This window comes from Parasteatoda tepidariorum, chromosome 11 (genome assembly GCF_982258835.1).
Source record: "Parasteatoda tepidariorum strain Cologne lab strain chromosome 11, Ptep-v5.0, whole genome shotgun sequence".
NCBI classification, from domain to species: domain Eukaryota; kingdom Metazoa; phylum Arthropoda; class Arachnida; order Araneae; family Theridiidae; genus Parasteatoda; species Parasteatoda tepidariorum.
Window position 1 is genome coordinate 39,779,525 of NC_141765.1, and position 19,163 is coordinate 39,798,687.

The window sequence follows — 19,163 nt, forward strand, 5'->3', positions numbered from 1 at the left end:
TTATACCGAATATCTTTATTATCCAGTATGTTAATTTGAATTTAAAAGTAGTTATATTTATGAATAATGATAAATATAATTCATATTGTTTATTATATTTATTTATAATTATGACACTTATCATTTTAAAACAATTTTTATCTCTTAATATTTTTTTCTCCACTTGTATTAAGAATACAAATAATGCATATCTTGAAAGCAAGAAGTAATTATTCAACAGCTGAATATTTAGATATTCAACAAAACTATATCGTATTCAGCAAAATGAAATTCACAAGTATTTGGATAAACTAAATTTTCAGCATAGTAAATGAATAGGCTGAATGTACTGTAAATCGACACTAACTACTCTGTGTATTTAACAGAATGCACTTAAATTTGTATTTTCTTATGTTAAAAAGATTTAAAAGAATATTAAAAAGATTTTTCTTTACAAGAAGATGTCTAATGTACAAAACTGCTAATGTTTATCTTTAAAAATGTCTAATTTTTAGTATAATCCATACTATACACTAAATTTGGTTATAAATAAATTTCTTAATAATATCACTGCAGATTTTCAATAACACATGAAAATGAATACATAATATTACAAAAGATGTGAGTTTTAATAACACATGAAAATGAATACATAATATTACAAAAGATGTGAGTTTTCAAAAGTACAAGATTTTGGTTACTATTCAAAATATAAGTGTTTCTTCAAAATTTTAAATTTATTTTTTCTAGAACATATTTAGAAACACTATCCTTTAAAAAAATATGTAAATTTTATGTATTAATTAAATTTCACATATGAATATAGGTTTTTGACATTTTCGACATTTTTGACAGTGAGGTTTTTGACGTGACGGTTTAAACCATGGTTTCAAAAACTGTCACATGTCAAAAACCTGCCAACCCTGTAAAAAATATACCTTATTTCAACTAAAGAGAGTGAGGTATTTATTGAGGTGTTGAAGTCATTTTATTTATACCTAAGCTTGTTTTAAGGTTGCTTAAAGTACACTTCATATTAACTAACTCACTTCCCAGAGTTCCATGCGAGCCGGCAAATGGCGTGTGTGTTGACAATCGAAAGTCTATTCGAAATTCGGTAAGTGTGCTTGACATTTATTAATTTAGTTTTATCACTTTTAATCAAATATGCTTGAATTTTGAAACTTAAATTTTATTATTTTTGTTTTAACTACGCGTCCTGATCTTAAATAATTTAAGTTGGAGGATATTCTTAGAGGCTATCGTTGTAGGCTTAGCAATAAGAGAGAATAACCGAAATATTTCTCGTCACTGTTTTGGGTAACATTACTGGTGAATCGTTACAGCAGGTTATGCACAGTATATTTTATTGTTTGTAGTTAAGTCAAATAGAACTATTCTTTTTATTTTGCTTAAATGTACATGTTTTAACGTAGCAGTATGCACGCTGATTAATTGAGAAAAATGTTCACAATTTCTCTTATAAATAAATCATTGAAAATTGAAAGATTTTTAAAATAGCAATTTTGCTTTGAAATTCTGCTATAGCTGTATGCTTATCGTTTGGATATTTGTTGCAAAGTTTATATTATTGTTTATATATATATATATATATATATATATATATATATATATATGTAAAATGTTGCAGTCGGAGCGAAAAAGTCATGTTTACTCTATCAGCAAACAGTCTTTCTGGTAGGGAAAATCTTGCAAAAAATCCTAAAATGCCTCTATTTAGGGAAAAGAGGGAAAACTCAGAAATTACTATTGGTTAATTAAATAGATCACGCGATTCTCACAAGGCTTAAAAGGAAAAGTATCTTCATTTAAATTTATGTATAGTTGGCTAAAAATAGATTTAGAAACAGGATGTGGTTTCTTTAAAAGTATCATAAAGTGCTTCGATTCGAAGAATTAAGTAGTAATAAATTAGGAGTTGTTTTATAATGAAGAAACTAACATAAAAAGATTAATTGAAGCTTTTTATGTTACATCCCCCCTCGCCGAAAATTCTTTAACTACTATCAAAAATTTTAAAAATTATCCCATTGCAAAACTTTCCCTATGATGACACAATTAAAATAAAAAAAAATCAAATTGCATTTTTAACAAGATTTCAAAGTAATATGAATTATTAAAAAATACATATAAGTACACAATATAAAAAAAAATTTCATGAAAGTCTCGAGAAAAAAAAAATTGAAGTAGCGCTACCATCAAAATGAAGTGTTAGATATTCATTTTCAATAGTTTTTTGTGATTTAAGTTTTTTCAGTCCTTTTTAAAATCACAGTAAATAAAGTTATTACTCATACTAACACAATTAAAATAAACTTTTCACTATAAGAAAATATATAAAAATTTTCTAAAAATGCAAATATTAAAAAACATGAAAATACAAGTGATATGAGATATACAAATACAAATTGACACTTTTTCCAAAAAAAATTTTCTTCAGGATTTGTACATCTTGAAAATAAATGTATAAAAAAATTTGACACAATGGTCTTTAATCTGAAATTTAGGATTTCAGTGTTGTTAGGGGAAAATTTTTGCTGGATTAGGGGCTGTATTCCCCAAATGGAGGAAAACAGTCCCTAGTCTCAACAATGATGTACTGGAAGATCCTAGTTTCAATAGATGCTTAAGTTTAAATTTTTTTGGTTTTCACCACAGAGAGAAACTACCATCGCCCCATATCCTTTTAGATTGGGTATTGAACTTGAAGAAGAAAATTTGAAAGGTCGGATCTTCCAGAAAAAAGGGGACCACATGTTCATTGAACCACGTGTAATGTTGTCATATTCGGTGTTTTTAATTTATTTTAACAATGAAAAATCATTAAATTTAATATAAAATATAGTCAATTCCATTTAAATAATTACATGTTTTTTATTCGTGACATAATTTCAGTTTGTCAGGTGGGTGGTACCTTCGCAATTTTGATATATGAACTATTTCTGAATTTTCTTTATTATGAATATTCTTTTTATTTATTTTATAAGAATTATATATGGACCGGAAAAAGTTGGGGTAAGTTTCCTAGTATTGGGGTATTTAAAATCTTCATACATTACAGTATCATTTTGGGAAAATTCAATATGAGTGAATCTTGCATCATAATAAATTTTATTTTTTTCATGATATTGTTTTGTTCTTTCAACTGCAATTTTCCTTGCTTCTTCTATTGGTGGAAAAATTTCTTCAGATAAAGGATGATTAAATGGGAGAGTGCCAAACATTAAATAAGCTGGTGGGAATTTAGTTACTGAATGTGGAGTTAAATTGTATTCTTCGGTTACTTCTTTTAATAATTTAGGCCAAGGAATTTTTTTAGAAGAATCATTAATTTTACATTTTAAACGTGTTACAATGGTTTGTCCTAAACGTTCAACTTTTCCATTAGTTTCGGGTCTATGGGCTGTAGTTAACAATTGTTTGATTTTGCTATGTTTAAGAAATTTTTTAAAGTGGGAAGAAGTAAACGCGGCATTTCTATCACTCAAAATACTGTTAGGGGTTTGAATTTGAAAAATTTGGTGCAAAAAATTTACATAAGTTTCCGTAGTTATTGATTTAGATGCAAAAGACCACATATATCGAGTGTGATGATCAATTACTAAAGTTAAATATTTTTTGGTAGAATTGTAATAATTAAAACCACCTACACTATCGATTGCAATTATTTCAAAAGGTTTGTCAACTGGGGGCATTTCCAGAAGTAACCCAAATCTTTTCTGTCTAGGTTTTTTATTAATTTGACAAGTATGACAATGTTTGTTAAAATTTGTAATGTCCAAAGTAATATTTTCCCAATAGTAAACAGGAGTAAGTAAATTAATAGTTTTTTGAATTCCGGGATGGCCAAATTTTTTATGAGTAATTTCAAGTAATTTATGCCTTAAAGAAAATGGAACAACAATTTTGGTAAAACCCTTTTTACGTATACACAAAACATTATCTATTTTAATAAAATTTCCAGTTAAATTATCATTTTGTTGGGCTTCGCGAATTTCGTCTAATTGCAAAAGATGTGAAAAATGGCTTACATTATTTAAATCAACATTACTATTGTGTTCAATATTGTCAGGAATATCACGGGATAACATGTCAGCTTCAAAGTTTAAGGTGCCTTTTGTGTATTTTATATCATAATCATACATACTTAATAATAAAGACCATCGGAACAATCTACCTTTTAGATTTTTAACATTTTTTAACCAAACTAAAGCCGCATGATCTGTATGTATGGTAAATTTATTTCCAAATAAATAATGATAAAATTTGTTTAATGCATCAACAATAGCAAGACATTCCAGTTCTGTGATAGCATAATTTTTCTCATAGTCTCTAAGAGAACGAGAATGGAATGCTATTGGATGTAAGACACCTGAAACATCTGGCTGTTTCAAAATTGCTCCAACACCACTTTGACTTGCGTCAACAAAAACATGACATGGTAATTTAGGATTAAATATTTTCAAAATTGGTTTACAAACTAAAGCATTTTTTAAAAATTCGAATGCTTCTTGACATTTGGGAGTCCAACACCAGGGTATATTTTTCTTTAAGAGATTATTTAAAGGTGCTCTAAGTTTAGCATAATTATTTATAAATTTGTTATACACATTTATTGAACCTAAAAATCGTTGAAGAGATTTAACATTAGTTGGAGGTTTCAAGTTTTTAATTGCTTCAATGTTGTTGTTATCAGGAGTTACTACACCATTAGATATTTCATATCCCAAAAATTGAATTTTAGTTTGCAAAAAAGAACATTTAGAAGCTTTTAATTTTAAGTTTTCAAATCTACATATTTCAAAAATTTCCTTTAGATGATTTAAATGTTCTTCAAAATTATTAGAATAAATTATGATATCATCAAAATAGTTAGCTGCAAATGAAACTTTATATTTAGTGAGTATTCTACGTATTGTTCTTTGAAAAATACTAGGGGCGTTCTTCCACCCAAATGGCAATCTTAACCATTCGTATAACCCACTATTGGTGACAAAAGCAAGTTTTTCAGTGTCCTCAGGGTTGATTGGAATTTGCCAATAACCACTTACCATAGCTAGTCTACTAAAATAAACACTGTTCCCTAATTTATCTATAAGAGTTTCTATAAGAGGTAATGGTTCTGCATCCGATTTAGTAATTTGATTTAATTTTCTGAAGTCTAAACACAATCTACTTTTTTTATTTTCATCCTTTTTATAAGCTAGAGTTACTGGAGCAGAATAGGGAGAAGAACTTTCTTTAATTATATTATGCTTTAACAATTCTTCAATTTGTTTATCTATTTCCTCTTGTTGTTTTGGGGAAGTTTTGTATGCTCGTAAGGATACTGGTAAGTCTGATGTTAATCTTACCCTTTGAGGTTCAATTCTTATTGTCCCTACATCATATTTATCTTTAGCAAAAATATCTGAAAAATCTTCTAAAATTTCCTGAAGTTGGAAATTTTTTTCATCATCTTGAATTTGCATAATTCCATCAACATGATTTTGACAATGTTGCGCATCATTATCACATTTAGTCTCAAGAACATTTGAAAACTCAAGATTATTTTCAGTTTTGCTATTTAAATCTTTATTTTTTATCCCATTTTTCTTATTTTTCCTTAAATTCACTTTGTTTACATTTTTATCTTTGTTTATTCTCACGTCCAAAATTTTATTTTCCATAACAACTTCTTCCTTTTGTTTATTTTTATTTGATTTAACATTTTTCTTTTCTTTTTACTTTTCTTATTTTTATTCTTAACTTTATTTTCTCCGTTGGTATTTTTGTTGCAATCATTAACCTGGATTTCAGGAGAAATGTGTAAAGACAAGTTGCTTTTATAATCCGAAAAAGTGATCAGTTTTCTCTGATTTTGCATTACAACTCGTTCAACACAATCTATCACAAATTTAAACCCATTACATTCCTTTAAACCCAATATGGCATAAGGTAGATCAGTATTTAAAATATAAAATTCCACTGACCTAGCTATATTTCCAATTTTTAAATTTAAAGTACAAGTTTGGTCAAGTTGCAAAATACCTTTTGTTTGTTTTACATTAACAAAGTTCTTTCTTTCTTTTTGGACATTAAGTTTTTCAAAAAGTTTAGTTGGGATGATATTTAAAGTACTACCTGTATCAATATTTAACAGGATAGTTTTATTTGTCAAAATCGGGTATTTGTCACTTTTATAGTTGTCATAAGTATTTTGTATGTATCCGGATACTATTAATTGTCAATTTCGTGGTTGGTCACTGTCTTGTTTATGCTGAGTTTGATTCTCAGTCATAAAAGAATTAGGTTTGTTTACACAATTTTGGCCCCAATGATAAGCATTGGTTATACCAAGCTTATCACAGTATTTACATGGTTTAGGAGGCAACTCCTGGGAAGCCTGGGTGAAATGACTAGTTTGTTGTTTATTCCTTTGAAACTTTTCATTTTGAATTCTAGGTCTAAATTGGGATTGTTGGTTATAACTTTGATTAGGCCGGGGAAAATTTTGATTTTGTCGAGGATTATAATTTGGATTACTTGAGTTGTTAAAGAATGGCCGCCTTGGTACCCAGCCTTGATATTGTGGTCTATACCCATTAAATTTAGACTCAGGTAATTTTTTAGTTTCAGTTTGGGGTAAGACCGTAGGTACATCGTGAATTATTTTCGAAACAACAGTGTGCCATTCAATTGGGGTTTTAGGTTCTTTTAAAACCAAAAGTGTTCTGATTTGGTGGGGCAAACCAATAGATAGACCCTCAATTATATGTTCATTACTTAAATTTATTTTTCGACCCAACTCTACCTTTTCGGTAAAATACGAATTTAGGTCTTTAGCTTGGCCCGAAAATTTTAAATTTTGAAAATCGTTAAAGCCAAATGGAGGTGAAAAATAATGCTCTCTAAAAATTTCAACTATTTCTTGATATGAATTACAATTAAGACAGTTATTAATATACAATTTTAAAGCTGAACCTTTAATGAATTTTTGAAAATTTCTAACTTTCCATTCGTCATTACATTTAGCATCTAGAGTTTGTTTTTCGAAGTGTTTGAGCCAGGATGTGAATTGAACACCAATGTCCGGCTCAAAGACTAGTATGTCTGGTTTATCCTGTACACTTTGATCCATACTTAATTTTTGTAAATTATCACTCAATTCTTTTTCAGAATTATCTGTATTGCTTTTGGCATTTTCATCCATTTTAAATTTGTAATTTTTGCCACTCCGTAAGGGCATTCAAATAACCAAAATAAATTTTAACAATTAAATATAGCATTTAGAAGTAAATTAAATCTCATAGTTGCTTATTTATCGTTACCTTACGATAAACACTAAAACAAAATTTTAAAAAAAAATATTCAATTGATCATATATTACAACACATAATATAATCAAAACGAAACTAAATATCCTTTAACATTTTTATGCTAATAATATTAAATCAATTTAATAATATAATATTCCTCGAAGAATAAGTAAATTTCAATAATTATAAGTTTTTGAAAATGCATAAATAAACAATCAAAATAAGAACAATGAATAAAAATTAATAATCATGAAAAATTCATAATCATAAAAATTAATAATCATCACAATGAAATATCAAGAATGAGAAGAAAAAAAATTTCCGAATATAACCAAAATCTATTATTATTTTCGCTGTTCAAACACCACATATTTTGATAATCAAAAAATATTTGTAAATTTTTATCAAAACAAAAGCACGGATCGAAGTAAATTTTCATTATATGAATACCATTGAAGAATTTTCCATCGAGGATTATCACTAAACACTGGGAATCACTGCGCGAATCACTGTATTATCACTAAACTGCACACGCGAACAGAATCGTAGCCATTAAGATGAACTTCTGGAAATGTAGAATCGCTGTCACTTTGAAATAAGCAGGAACTCACAAATATGGAACAGATGGTCTTTAGAGGCATGGAATTCTCGAAAAGGGTAAACGAAAAAAAAATTTTTTTTTCTTTCTTAATGTTTTCTCCATAGTCGCACCATTCCAAGAGTAAACACGAGAAGAGTTAGTAGAAAAGGGGAATAAACCATCTTCTTCGTTAAGATGAGTCACTGACTAACGCCGAAATTGATAAATTTGCAGACTATGCTTTCAAGGTTCATCCAAATCCAATTAATTTCGCAGCATTGGCAATGAACTGCTAAGCATTCTCTGTGAAGTCTTCGATCCGTTCGTTAAAAGGCTCAAATCTTCCATCATAGTAGAAGTGTGTTCTTTTAGTTAATTTTTTATTTTTATGTTTTGAAGAAGCATTTAATATTATCCTGCGCCCGTTTCAACAGTTCTTAAAATCCTGCTCGGCTTGTAAAATGTTGCAGTCGGAGCGAAAAAGTCATGTTTACTCTATCAGCAAACAGTCTTTCTGGTAGGGAAAATCTTGCAAAAAATCCTAAAATGCCTCTATTTAGGGAAAAGAGGGAAAACTCAGAAATTACTATTGGTTAATTAAATAGATCACGCGATTCTCACAAGGCTTAAAAGGAAAAGTATCTTCATTTAAATTTATGTATAGTTGGCTAAAAATAGATTTAGAAACAGGATGTGGTTTCTTTAAAAGTATCATAAAGTGCTTCGATTCGAAGAATTAAGTAGTAATAAATTAGGAGTTGTTTTATAATGAAGAAACTAACATAAAAAGATTAATTGAAGCTTTTTATGTTACATATATATATATATATATATATATATATATATATATATATATATATATATATATATATATATATATATATATATATATATATATATATATATATATATATATATATATTTTACAGAGCTTATCCACAGTTCCCTGATATTACTGAGATGGCCTAGGCTGTAAATAGCACATGCGCGGCGGCGCAGAAGAAGAGACAAGCAAGCTACTGCTCAGCCTTCCCCTAGGATATAGTTCTGAATTTATACCTAAAAGAAAAAGTAATCTCTCCTAATAAACTACAGAATTTATGTAATTGTTGATAACAATAGTTTGCTAGATATTTGATAATTGAAAACTAGTACCGTAAACCGGGGCGAGTCTACCCATTTTTTTCAGTTTGTCAACTTTCAAGTGGTCAAACTTTTGTAAATATTAAAGAAAAAAGGCTTTTAATAGGTGTTTCGGAATCGCTATTTATCCCTCTTTAAAGCTGTGAAATCGATTTTAGAAAATATTGACAGTTACGCTGTTACTGTATATTTTTATAGAACTGCTGACAAATCTCTCGTATGGGGCGAGTCTACCCATTCTACTAAAATGAATGTTAACATTGTAAATAATCAAATTTTACTATTAAATTGTTATTTTAGTTACCATATGGGATATGTATGAAGTAAAATTCATAACTTTATTATATATTCCATTTTTTTATTCATAAAATAACACAAATTGAGTATTTGATCGATTATCACATTTTGATCACAGTTTTGTTTTTATAATCATTAACATTATAAAATAACATTTTTTTCTGATTATTGTTGATAAAAATAAATTAAAATTAATATAAATTTACAATTAAATAATTAATAAATAATAATAATTAAAGATTATTAACAAAATCGAAATTCAAACATTGGGAATCATGAAAAATCCTTTCCTCATTCTTTTGGGAGGTGTGATTTTTCTTACAATGTTTTCTCGTTGAAATATAATATTAAATAAAAAAAGTTAATTTTGTAATATAAAAATTGAAAAAATAGGTAAAATAAACATATTTTATATTTACATTTATATTTAACCTATAAATTTTCTTATTAATGATAAATTTATCAATGCTGAATTAAAATAATATATTCAAATTCATTTAAAATGACTTAATTTTAATATAAACAAAGTTCTAAATTGTATTATTATTTTTTATTAAAACTAAATACGAATGGGTAGACTCGCCCCGCGAATTCTGGCTTTTTGTTCACAACAGCAAAACTTACATTCTTTTTGTTTTTTTTTCATATAAAATTAATGTAATCTTAGTCTTAGATAAGTTTATCACTTAACCAAAGTGAAAATAGTAATAATAATAATATACTTATGGAGCACCAACTAAAAGTTTGCTGATTTTCAATACAAATCTCTCAAAAGACGTTTGAACAGGTCGGTTAAAAAGACGACAAATAAATAAAAATGGATCAAACTACTACAGCTCCATCTTCCTTAGAGTCTGAACTAAGTCCTCCGTCGGTAAAAAAAAATTTATTTGCAATTTAAAATAGTGACAATTAAATAAAACTAAAATGGGTAGACTCGCCCCTGGATGGGTAGACTCGCCCCGGTTTACGGTAACTGTACTAGCTCACTTCTTCATGTTTGATCACAAAACAGCTATTTTCACTACATGTTATTATCTCGCATTTTACCCACGTTAATTATTTACTAAGTAGATTGTTATTACTTATTAGAATATTGGGCAGAATGAAATTAAATCCGATTTCAAGTTTATATGACAATTTGTTTCAAGGTTATGAGCTTTTTCATGCAGGTGTTTATGGTTCACTACTTCAAAAAGGTGCGAATTTCGGAAATCTTAAATATTTTAGAAATAAGTCAGTATAGTATGCAATTTTAATCCTGAATTGAATAAAATCAATTGCAAATACAAACATTTATTGTTGAAAGTAATATGCATTATTTTGAGTTTCAACCTATGGGATGTGTATTTATATTTAAACAAGTGTTTGTAACAACTAACTATTAGTTTTATTCTGCTCGGTATTATAAGTTATATAGGAGATATTATACTCAACTTATTTTAAAAGTATTATTTCAAATCATTCTCTCTTAGACATTTTCCTCACATAAAATTACTCACAACTTTAAAATAAATGCTCCTTATCAGCTTGTAATTTGTTCTATTCGATTGAGTGTAAAAAAAGAATAAAAATTGGTACATAACTTTAAAATTTTAATTTATTAAACGATTGTAGATTCTTGATTACATTGATTAAAAATTATTAAAATAACTATTTTTTAAGAAACTCTGATGTGATTGATGTGATGCGTCAAAAATTTAAAAAAAAGCTGCTAGTTTCATGAAGTCTGACAAAAAGTTGAAAAATATAGACTAGGTTTATTGAGTTTAAAGATTTTTAAAAAAGAAAGGGAAGGAAATCTAATTATTAAACTTACAAGTACCATAATGTTACAGATGTATAGAAAAATAAAAAGTTGTTAAAATTGCATAATAAGATTGGAATTATACAGGGTGTTTATAAAGTCCCGGACCCATTTTGATGTTTAATAACTCATAAAATAATAAAGATAGATTAAAATTAATAACATTAATGGTTAGATAGACTCAAAAAGTTTCATGACCCTTGTCAATGAACTTCCACGTGTGCCCCCTTCGTCGCACGGAGAATATCAAGTCGATAGTCAATTTCACGAGAGGTAGCTTTCTTTTTTACAGAAAAGACAATCTCATCAGTCGTATACTTAGACATGTTGGAAAGCTTCGTATTTCCACAACTAGAAGAGCTTCAGCCACCTGTCTTTTTGCAACAAGATGGTGCATCACCTCATTGGGGTATCATCGTTCGTAGTTCTTTGAATGACCATTTTACAGGAAGATGGTATGGGCGAGGAGGTCCAATTCCTTGGCCACCCAGATCACCTGATATAACGCCGCTGGACTTTTTTCTTTGGGGATTTATAAAGGACAATGTTTACAGGAGGATCGTGTCGAACATTGATGGCCTAAAAGCCAGAATTACAACCGCAATAGCCTCTGTGGATGCCGACATGCTTGCCGCTACCTGGCGTGAAATTGACTATCGACTTGATATTCTCCGTGCGACGAAGGGGGCACACGTGGAAGTTCATTGACAATGTTCATGAAAGTTTTTGAGTCTATCTAACCATTTATGTTATTAATTTTAATCTATCTTTATTATTTTATGAGTTATTAAACATCAAAATGGGTCCGAGACTTTATAAACACCCTGTATATTTGAATTTCTGTAAATGTTGTTAATGGTAATACTGTCTTCAGTGTATTTTATTTTGTGGCTGTGATACATGTCATGCTTTTTAGCTACGAGGATTGAATAGAAATGGCAGAAGATATTTATCTGAAAAGGAAAATTAATTTCATCCAATTAATTTAAATGATAAAAAAAATACTTTCTAATATTTTAAGACCTGCCACTATTATTGTAAATGTGACTTTCTTACTAATTTATATTTTTTTTCCTTTTAGGTTCCAATAATTACAAGTCTCAACATGTAGACGGAAACAGTATTTAAAATAATTTTGTTGGTTTGTAAAAAAAGTGAAATTTTAGTTTTAAATAAAAGTACTTTGAAATTCAGCTGACTAATTATTTAAATTTGTAGCTTTATAGCTTTAAAAATTCAAGCACCTTAGACAACTATCTTCTAAAAATACGAGTATGAGTTCCCATAAATAATTTTTACTAACTGTAGAATTTGGATAAGTGTTATTTTAAGATGATTTAAATCAATCTATTAAAATTATAGAAGAATTATGCATTTGAAACTTTCTTTTATAGCTTAACAAAAGAAGCAATTACTGCCGAAGGTTTAATATTAAAAATTTCAGGTTGATAAATGATCTCTACTAGTGAAAAAAATGTAATGTACATTATTCTTCATATAATATATATAATATCTTTATATATATATTATATTTTTTATATAGTGAGTCTAAAAATTAATAAACTAGGTGGTCCGTATAACACCTCACCTTCGTAAGTGCTTAAAAAAACATCTTTGGTTGATAAATTAATACTTCTAAAAATACAAAAATATATACTTGAGGTTACGAAATAATAACTTAAGGTAGAACATGGAACACATGGCGCTAATTAAAAATAACCTTTCCAATTGTTGAAAATACACTTCAGGTTGATTTATAACAACCAGAAGTGTAAAATGGCCCACCTTAGGTTGAAAAATATATACCTCTACAAGCATAAAATTATATACCTGAGGTTGAAAAACAATTACCTGATGTCGAACAAAATACACCTCAGGTAGATTTATTATAATCTGAAGTGTAAAATGACACACCATAGGTTGAAAAATATCTACCTCTACAAGCATAAAATTAGATACCTGAGGTTGAAAAATAATTACCTGAAGTCGAACAAAATACACCTGAGGTTGATTTATAATAACCTGAAGTGTAAAATGACACACCTTAGTTTGTTGAATAAATACTTCCACAAGTGTAAAAAAATATACTTCTGGCTGAAACCTCTGGAATGCCTCTGGAGGTATATTTAAGGTATATTTGAGGTTGATTTTGAGGTATTCATTTGCACCCTTTTCAACCTTTACGACGTATTTAAACAACAACCTCCTTTATACCTTTAAAATATACCTCGTTTATACTTCATTTATACCTCGATTTTTTCATAAGGGCAGTTTTGCCAACCTTATAATATTTTTTTTTAATATTAGATATTTTTTAATTCAAAATATTACCTATTGTTTCGGTGGGGACTGGGGTCCTTTGTATCCACCGGACCCTGGGCTGCAGCCCAAAAAGCCCTTAAGTAGATTCGCCCCTGTGTACGAGGTTGTTTAACATACGCTTCAGCTCATTTTGAGGTGCTTTTCAGCCTGGTTGATTTCACTTCAAATTAACCAGGCTGATGAGGTGATTTCTAAGGTATACCAGGTTGCTTTTCTGGAACTTGCAACAAAAGAGGTATAAAAAATTTACCTTAATTCAAATAAAGAGAGTGAGGCATTTATTGAGGTGTATGAAGTCAATTTATTTATACCTAAGCTCATTTTGAGGTTGTTTTAAATTAACTTCTTATCAATCCGATTGATAAGGTGATTTATTAGGTATGCCATGTTGTTTGCAAGAAACTTATATGTAAAAAAGTCTTTAGAGTTATAAAAAAATTTACGCTTTTTCTACTAAAGAGAGTCAAGTATTTATTGAGGTGTATAAAGTCACACATTATCTATAATGTTGTTGTTGTTGTTAATTTACGTCGCACTAGAGCTGCACAATGGGCTATTGGCGACGGTCTGGGAAACATCGCGGAGGATGATCCGAAGACATGCTATCACAATTTTGATCCTCTGCGGAGGGGATGGCACCCCCGCTTCGGTAGCCCAACGACCTGCGCGCGAAGTCGAGCACCACATTATCTATAAAGTCATCATTAAATTATCAACTATTACAACTGAACATTTATTATAAAAAATGATTTTTTTACCCCAATAATAAGATAAACCCCAAGAATAAAGTAAACTTAAAAACCAGATTTCAGTTTTCAACAAAAAAATGAGAACTTTACTTCCTTCCTCTTACGGATGGGCTGCAAATAACAATCGAAATGGACTGCTGGTGGGGAAGACAACACCTACTCTAGATGGTTGTATTTATGGAGCAGCTCCACCTATGGCAACACTTCGCATGCTTTCCCCAGGAGCTCCTGGAGAGTCATAGAGGAAAGAAGTGCGCTAGTTTCAGTCTTGATTTTTATATAGATTAAAATCTTTTAAGTTGGGAAACTATATGGAACTGAAAAGTACATTAAACACAGTTCTAAAAGAAAGCATCATAGAAATTAAAAAAAAATAATTTCATTAATTAAAAACGAAAAATATCGCGGTACATTCCTATACAACTGAAGAGAGGAAGGAAACTAGAAGGTCCAAAAACATGGAACAAGTCTTCTCCCCAGATGGCGTATTCGAGCGTTGCAATCGTCCATATCTACGACACTGCAAAACTTGCAAAGTTTTGTAAATAAGAAACATTTGCATTTGTGACCCTTGGTTCTGGCAACACTCTGCGCTATCTTCTCGAGGCTGTTTTAAAAGTTAGTTTTGGTTGCTGAGTTGACTTATTCTAAATAAATATAGAATAATCGAATTTAAAAATTTGTTTACTATTTCTCTTGTATTTATGTAATATAATCTAAAATAATATTCCTGTTGTGATTATCTTAGCTTTAGTTAGTAAATTTTAACTTCTTAGTTGGCTTTTCTCCTTGATCTATTTTTTTAAAAGAATATTCTTCACTAAAATTGTTTTAATTTTGCTTCATCTTTTTTTTGTTGTTGTATTATTTCCTCCTAATTTTCTGCTGCAACCTATCATATATTGATTTATAAAATAACCTAACTTTTGGCCAGAATAAAACATTTGGGAATATAATATGTTGCTTGTAGTCTTGAAATAATATTGTCAGTGGTTTTGACAATAATATTTTTATTCTAATGTTTGCATCGATGTTTATTTTTGTTGTTCTTCCGATTTTGTAATTCATTAGAACAAATGGTTATTTCTGAAAATTTTGATCCTAAAAGTGCGCATTCTGACTGAAATAAGTAAAATTATTTTTTTTTCCTATTCTAATTTTATAAAAATAAATAAGATACATTTTGCTTAATTTTGGCTAAGAAATAGAATTGACAGGTTAAATGAAAATTAAAATTATTGAAACTTTTTAAATCATTAGTTTTTGAGTTTAAAATTTTGAAGAACTACTAATTTTTATTATTTTCAAACAGTTGAAACTTTAGAATTACTTGAACTAGGGAGCTAAACTTTGTGTCATTTTCCAAATTGACATTTTTAGTTTTTTTGAGCAAAAATATTTCGTAATTCTTTCTTAGCAATGTTTGTACCAAATATCAAGATTGTGTTCCTCTGAAATCATAATGGAAAAAAAATTTTTTTTTAAGATTAAATTTAATATAAACTACAGAGATTTTTTTTATAACTATCAGAAACACCCTGGAAAAATATTGAGCTATATTTTAAAGCTGATAAAAAGAAAGATGAAAACAAAAGTTTATTAAAATGAAATTGCAACCTGAAGGAAAAATTTGGAAAACACAAAAGTCCTCTGCATTTAATCCAGGGCAATTCACTGCAGTTCTAAATATATTTCCTGGACTAAAATTTTTCCTCACCACTTTTTTACATTCATTAGAAATATAAACTATTTTTGAAATGTTAACAAATTTGATAATTATGCAGAACTTTTTGGTGAACAAAACTATAAAAGAATGTAGAAACTTAATAATTGAAAGATATTTATTGCAATAATAAAAAATCAAAATAAAGTTGTCTTAACGCTTCAATATTTTAAAAAGCACAAATATTATAAAGGACAAGTAGGAGACTCAGTATATTTTGTTCTAAATCAATGAAAAATTCTGTTGCTTGTCATCAAAACACTTTCATATCATTCTTCATCGAGGCAGGATATTCTAAGCAAAATAAAACCTACTCGTAAGCAAAATAAAACCTACTCTATTGATGATCGCCAATGGTGAGCTGGTGACTTGAAATTTTGTGCCCTGGTTTAATCTAAATCGACTTAATATTCTTTATTCCTATTTTTGTTTTGTTCTTTTTGCAGGATATCAGTGGTTGTATGGTAATGAACTTATTTTAAAAAAAACTTAAATGGGCACAAATCAAAACTTTATAAAATTAAAAGACAATCTTAAATATTTCTCTTAGTTTTTTTCTTACCTCATTTTCTTCTAATCATTGCTCTTCTTACTGAAGAGAAAATTTCACGTTTTCTAAAAACTTGACTTTGACATAACTGAGAGTTTAAACTTGTGAAATTTTAACTGGCAATAAATAGGGGAATGTGTAAAAATTTTTTTTGAATGAAATGTTTGCTTTTTTTATATTTTAGAAAATTTGAGTTGCTTGATCTTTCCGAGGAGTTTAATTCCAGATAGTTAGGCTTTAACTCAAGTTTTTTATTTCCTTTACAGTTTTAAACATGAAACGAATTAAGTGCTATGGAAAGAAACAAACAAAGTTTATTGATACATCAAAAACTAATGCATTTTTTGACAATCCTAAGTTGCAGAAATGTAGGTGAGTTGTGATTTTAATTTCTTAGCAAAATTTTTTCTCTTGGGCTGTTTTTTTAAATATTTTTCACCACTTTTGTTTTAAAAGGGAGACTGATCATGATATGAAAGGCATTGAGGATCATAAGAAAAGGAAGGAACTACATAGTTTTTGCAATGTGTCGCCTCTTAAAACAAGCAAAAGTCATGAAAGTTTATTTGGATCTCTTATTTTTGAGCCACATCAAGATAGATGTTTTAAACTTAATCAAAGCATTAAATTAATAGAGAAGAAACCTCATTTAAAGGTGAAAAAATATAAAGGGAAACGAAAACAAAAAGGTAAAAATTCTTCTATGCCGAAGTATATTTCTACAAAAGGTGTACCAAACTGGTCAAGTATTTATCAACATCAGTTAGTAGTTAACAAGAATGCTTCGAGTAGACATATCTTAAATAATATTTGTGGTGGAAGAAGTCTAAGACAATCTTTTGCAAGTCCTTTTCCTAGGTCTTCACTTATTCGTCCTAAAAGTTTTAAGAGAAAGTTAATTCCTCACAAATCTCCTGCTATTTCTACAAGTTTTGTTAAAACTCAACAAAATCCTTCTAATTCTTCACTTAGTCATCTCAAAAATGTTGGCATATCTGGTGAAAAGCCTTTTTTACAATTGAGAGATTTGCGTGTTGTGTTGGAAAAATTGAAAATAGATCCTAACAATGATGTAGCATCAAATTCTGCTACTCCTTCTAATACTTCTAACTCTTCACTTAGTCCTCACAAAAATAGTGACTTATCTGGTGAAAAGCCTCTTTTGCAATTGAGAGATTTGCGTGTTGTATTGGAAAAATTGAAAATAGATCCTAACAATGATGTAGCATCAAATTCTGCTACTTCTTCTAATACTTCTAACTCTTCCCATAGTCCTCTCAAAAATAGTGACTTATCTGGTGAAAAGCCTCATTTGCAATTGAGAGAATTACGTGTTGTATTGGAAAAATTGAAAATAGATCCTAACAATGCTGTAGCATCAAATTCTGCTATTCCTAATACTTCTAACTCTTCACTTAGTCCTCTCAAAAATAGTGACTTATCTGGTGAAAAGCCTCTTTTGCAATTGAGAGATTTGCGTGTTGTATTGGAAAAATTGAAAATAGATCCTAACAATGATGTAGCATCAAATTCTGCTACTCCTTCTAATACTTCTAACTCTTCCCATAGTCCTCTCAAAAATAGTGACTTATCAGGTGAAAAGTCTCCTTTGCAATTGAGAGAATTGCGTGTTGTATTGGAAAAATTGAAAATAGATCCTAATAATCATGTAGCATCAAATTCTACTACTCCTATCAGTTTTGACTTTTTTAAAAACAAACACAACTTTTCCAGTCTAAATAATATTCCATATGCTAGTACGCCTGCCAAATCACTTAAAAAGCTTCATGGTGGATATATTAATAATGTTGACTTAAGTCCCATTCTTAAATATGAGCATAAAAGAACAACTAAACAGGCCTTTACTTTTGAGGATTCAGTTTCTTCACAAGTTTCGGCATCAATCGCATCTAGAAGAAGTGTAAATCCTGCAAAGCAAGGAATGTCAAAGAAATTGCATCTACCTTTTAAATCTTTCTCAAATATTGAGCGATCAATATATCTGCAAAGCCACAGCTCCATTAAAAAGGTTAGTTATGTTGCTTATTTCTAGTTTGTATTTTGTTTTGGCAAAACATTGAATTCACATTATTAATGAAAATTTCAATCCTTTTTGTTTTTATAAAATCTTAATATCTTGAATTATTTTAACTACTTCTTAATACTGAAAATTCAAAAACGTCTCTCTAGCCCGTGGTGCAGCTCTAGTGCGATGTAAATTAACAACAACAACAAAATGTCTCAATTATAAAAATATCAAAATCTTTCATTAAAAGCTGGTATTTCCAACAGTAAAAAAAGAAAAAAGTTTTAAACAGAAAAGCTGTTGCATTGCAGTGGAACACAGTAAAAAATCATCAGTAAATTTTCCTTTTTTCAATATTTATATATGGGTCATTCTCACAAAAACAGTCATTTTCATGTTTCCAGTATATTTTATTTTTGGTTTACGGCTTACGAAAAAAAAAAATCCAGGGAAAGTGTCCTTCAGAATGCAAGCTAACAAAAGAATAAAAATAAAATTATGAATTTTTATTTTTTATTTATTTTAGATAATTAAAATATACCAATATGTCATTCCCTCACTTGGCCCCACTGCTGATTTAAAAAAAGAAAAAAATTGTTTCTGAAATAAATTTTTTTTTTTTTACAAATTCGTGTTTTTTATTTCAGAATACTGAAATATAGAATTCA

The 19,163-nt window shown here is 28.8% G+C and overlaps 1 protein-coding gene and 1 long non-coding RNA gene across 4 annotated transcripts in view; both read left to right on the forward strand.

The window, feature by feature from the left end:
- The first annotated feature begins 948 nt into the window (after positions 1-948).
- LOC147801361 (uncharacterized) lies at positions 949-12,947 on the forward strand. The gene is made up of 3 exons (XR_015430529.1): positions 949-1,096; positions 8,808-8,949; positions 12,207-12,947. It is a non-coding gene; the product is annotated as an uncharacterized LOC147801361 (long non-coding RNA).
- A 1,733-nt stretch (positions 12,948-14,680) lies between these two features.
- The window catches only part of LOC122268252 (uncharacterized), a 54,710-nt gene continuing 50,227 nt past the window's right edge, over positions 14,681-19,163 (forward strand). The window contains exons 1-3 of one of the 3 annotated variants that reach the window (XM_087155500.1): positions 14,681-14,814; positions 16,736-16,841; positions 16,926-18,498. In XM_087155500.1, the coding sequence (XP_087011626.1) occupies positions 16,744-16,841; positions 16,926-18,498 (1,671 nt within the window). In that variant the 5' untranslated portion in view covers positions 14,681-14,814; positions 16,736-16,743. Of the gene's footprint in view, positions 14,950-16,735; positions 16,842-16,925; positions 18,499-19,163 lie in introns of all 3 variants that reach the window. The other 2 variants (XM_043055568.3, XM_087155501.1) reach the window with 2 other exon arrangements.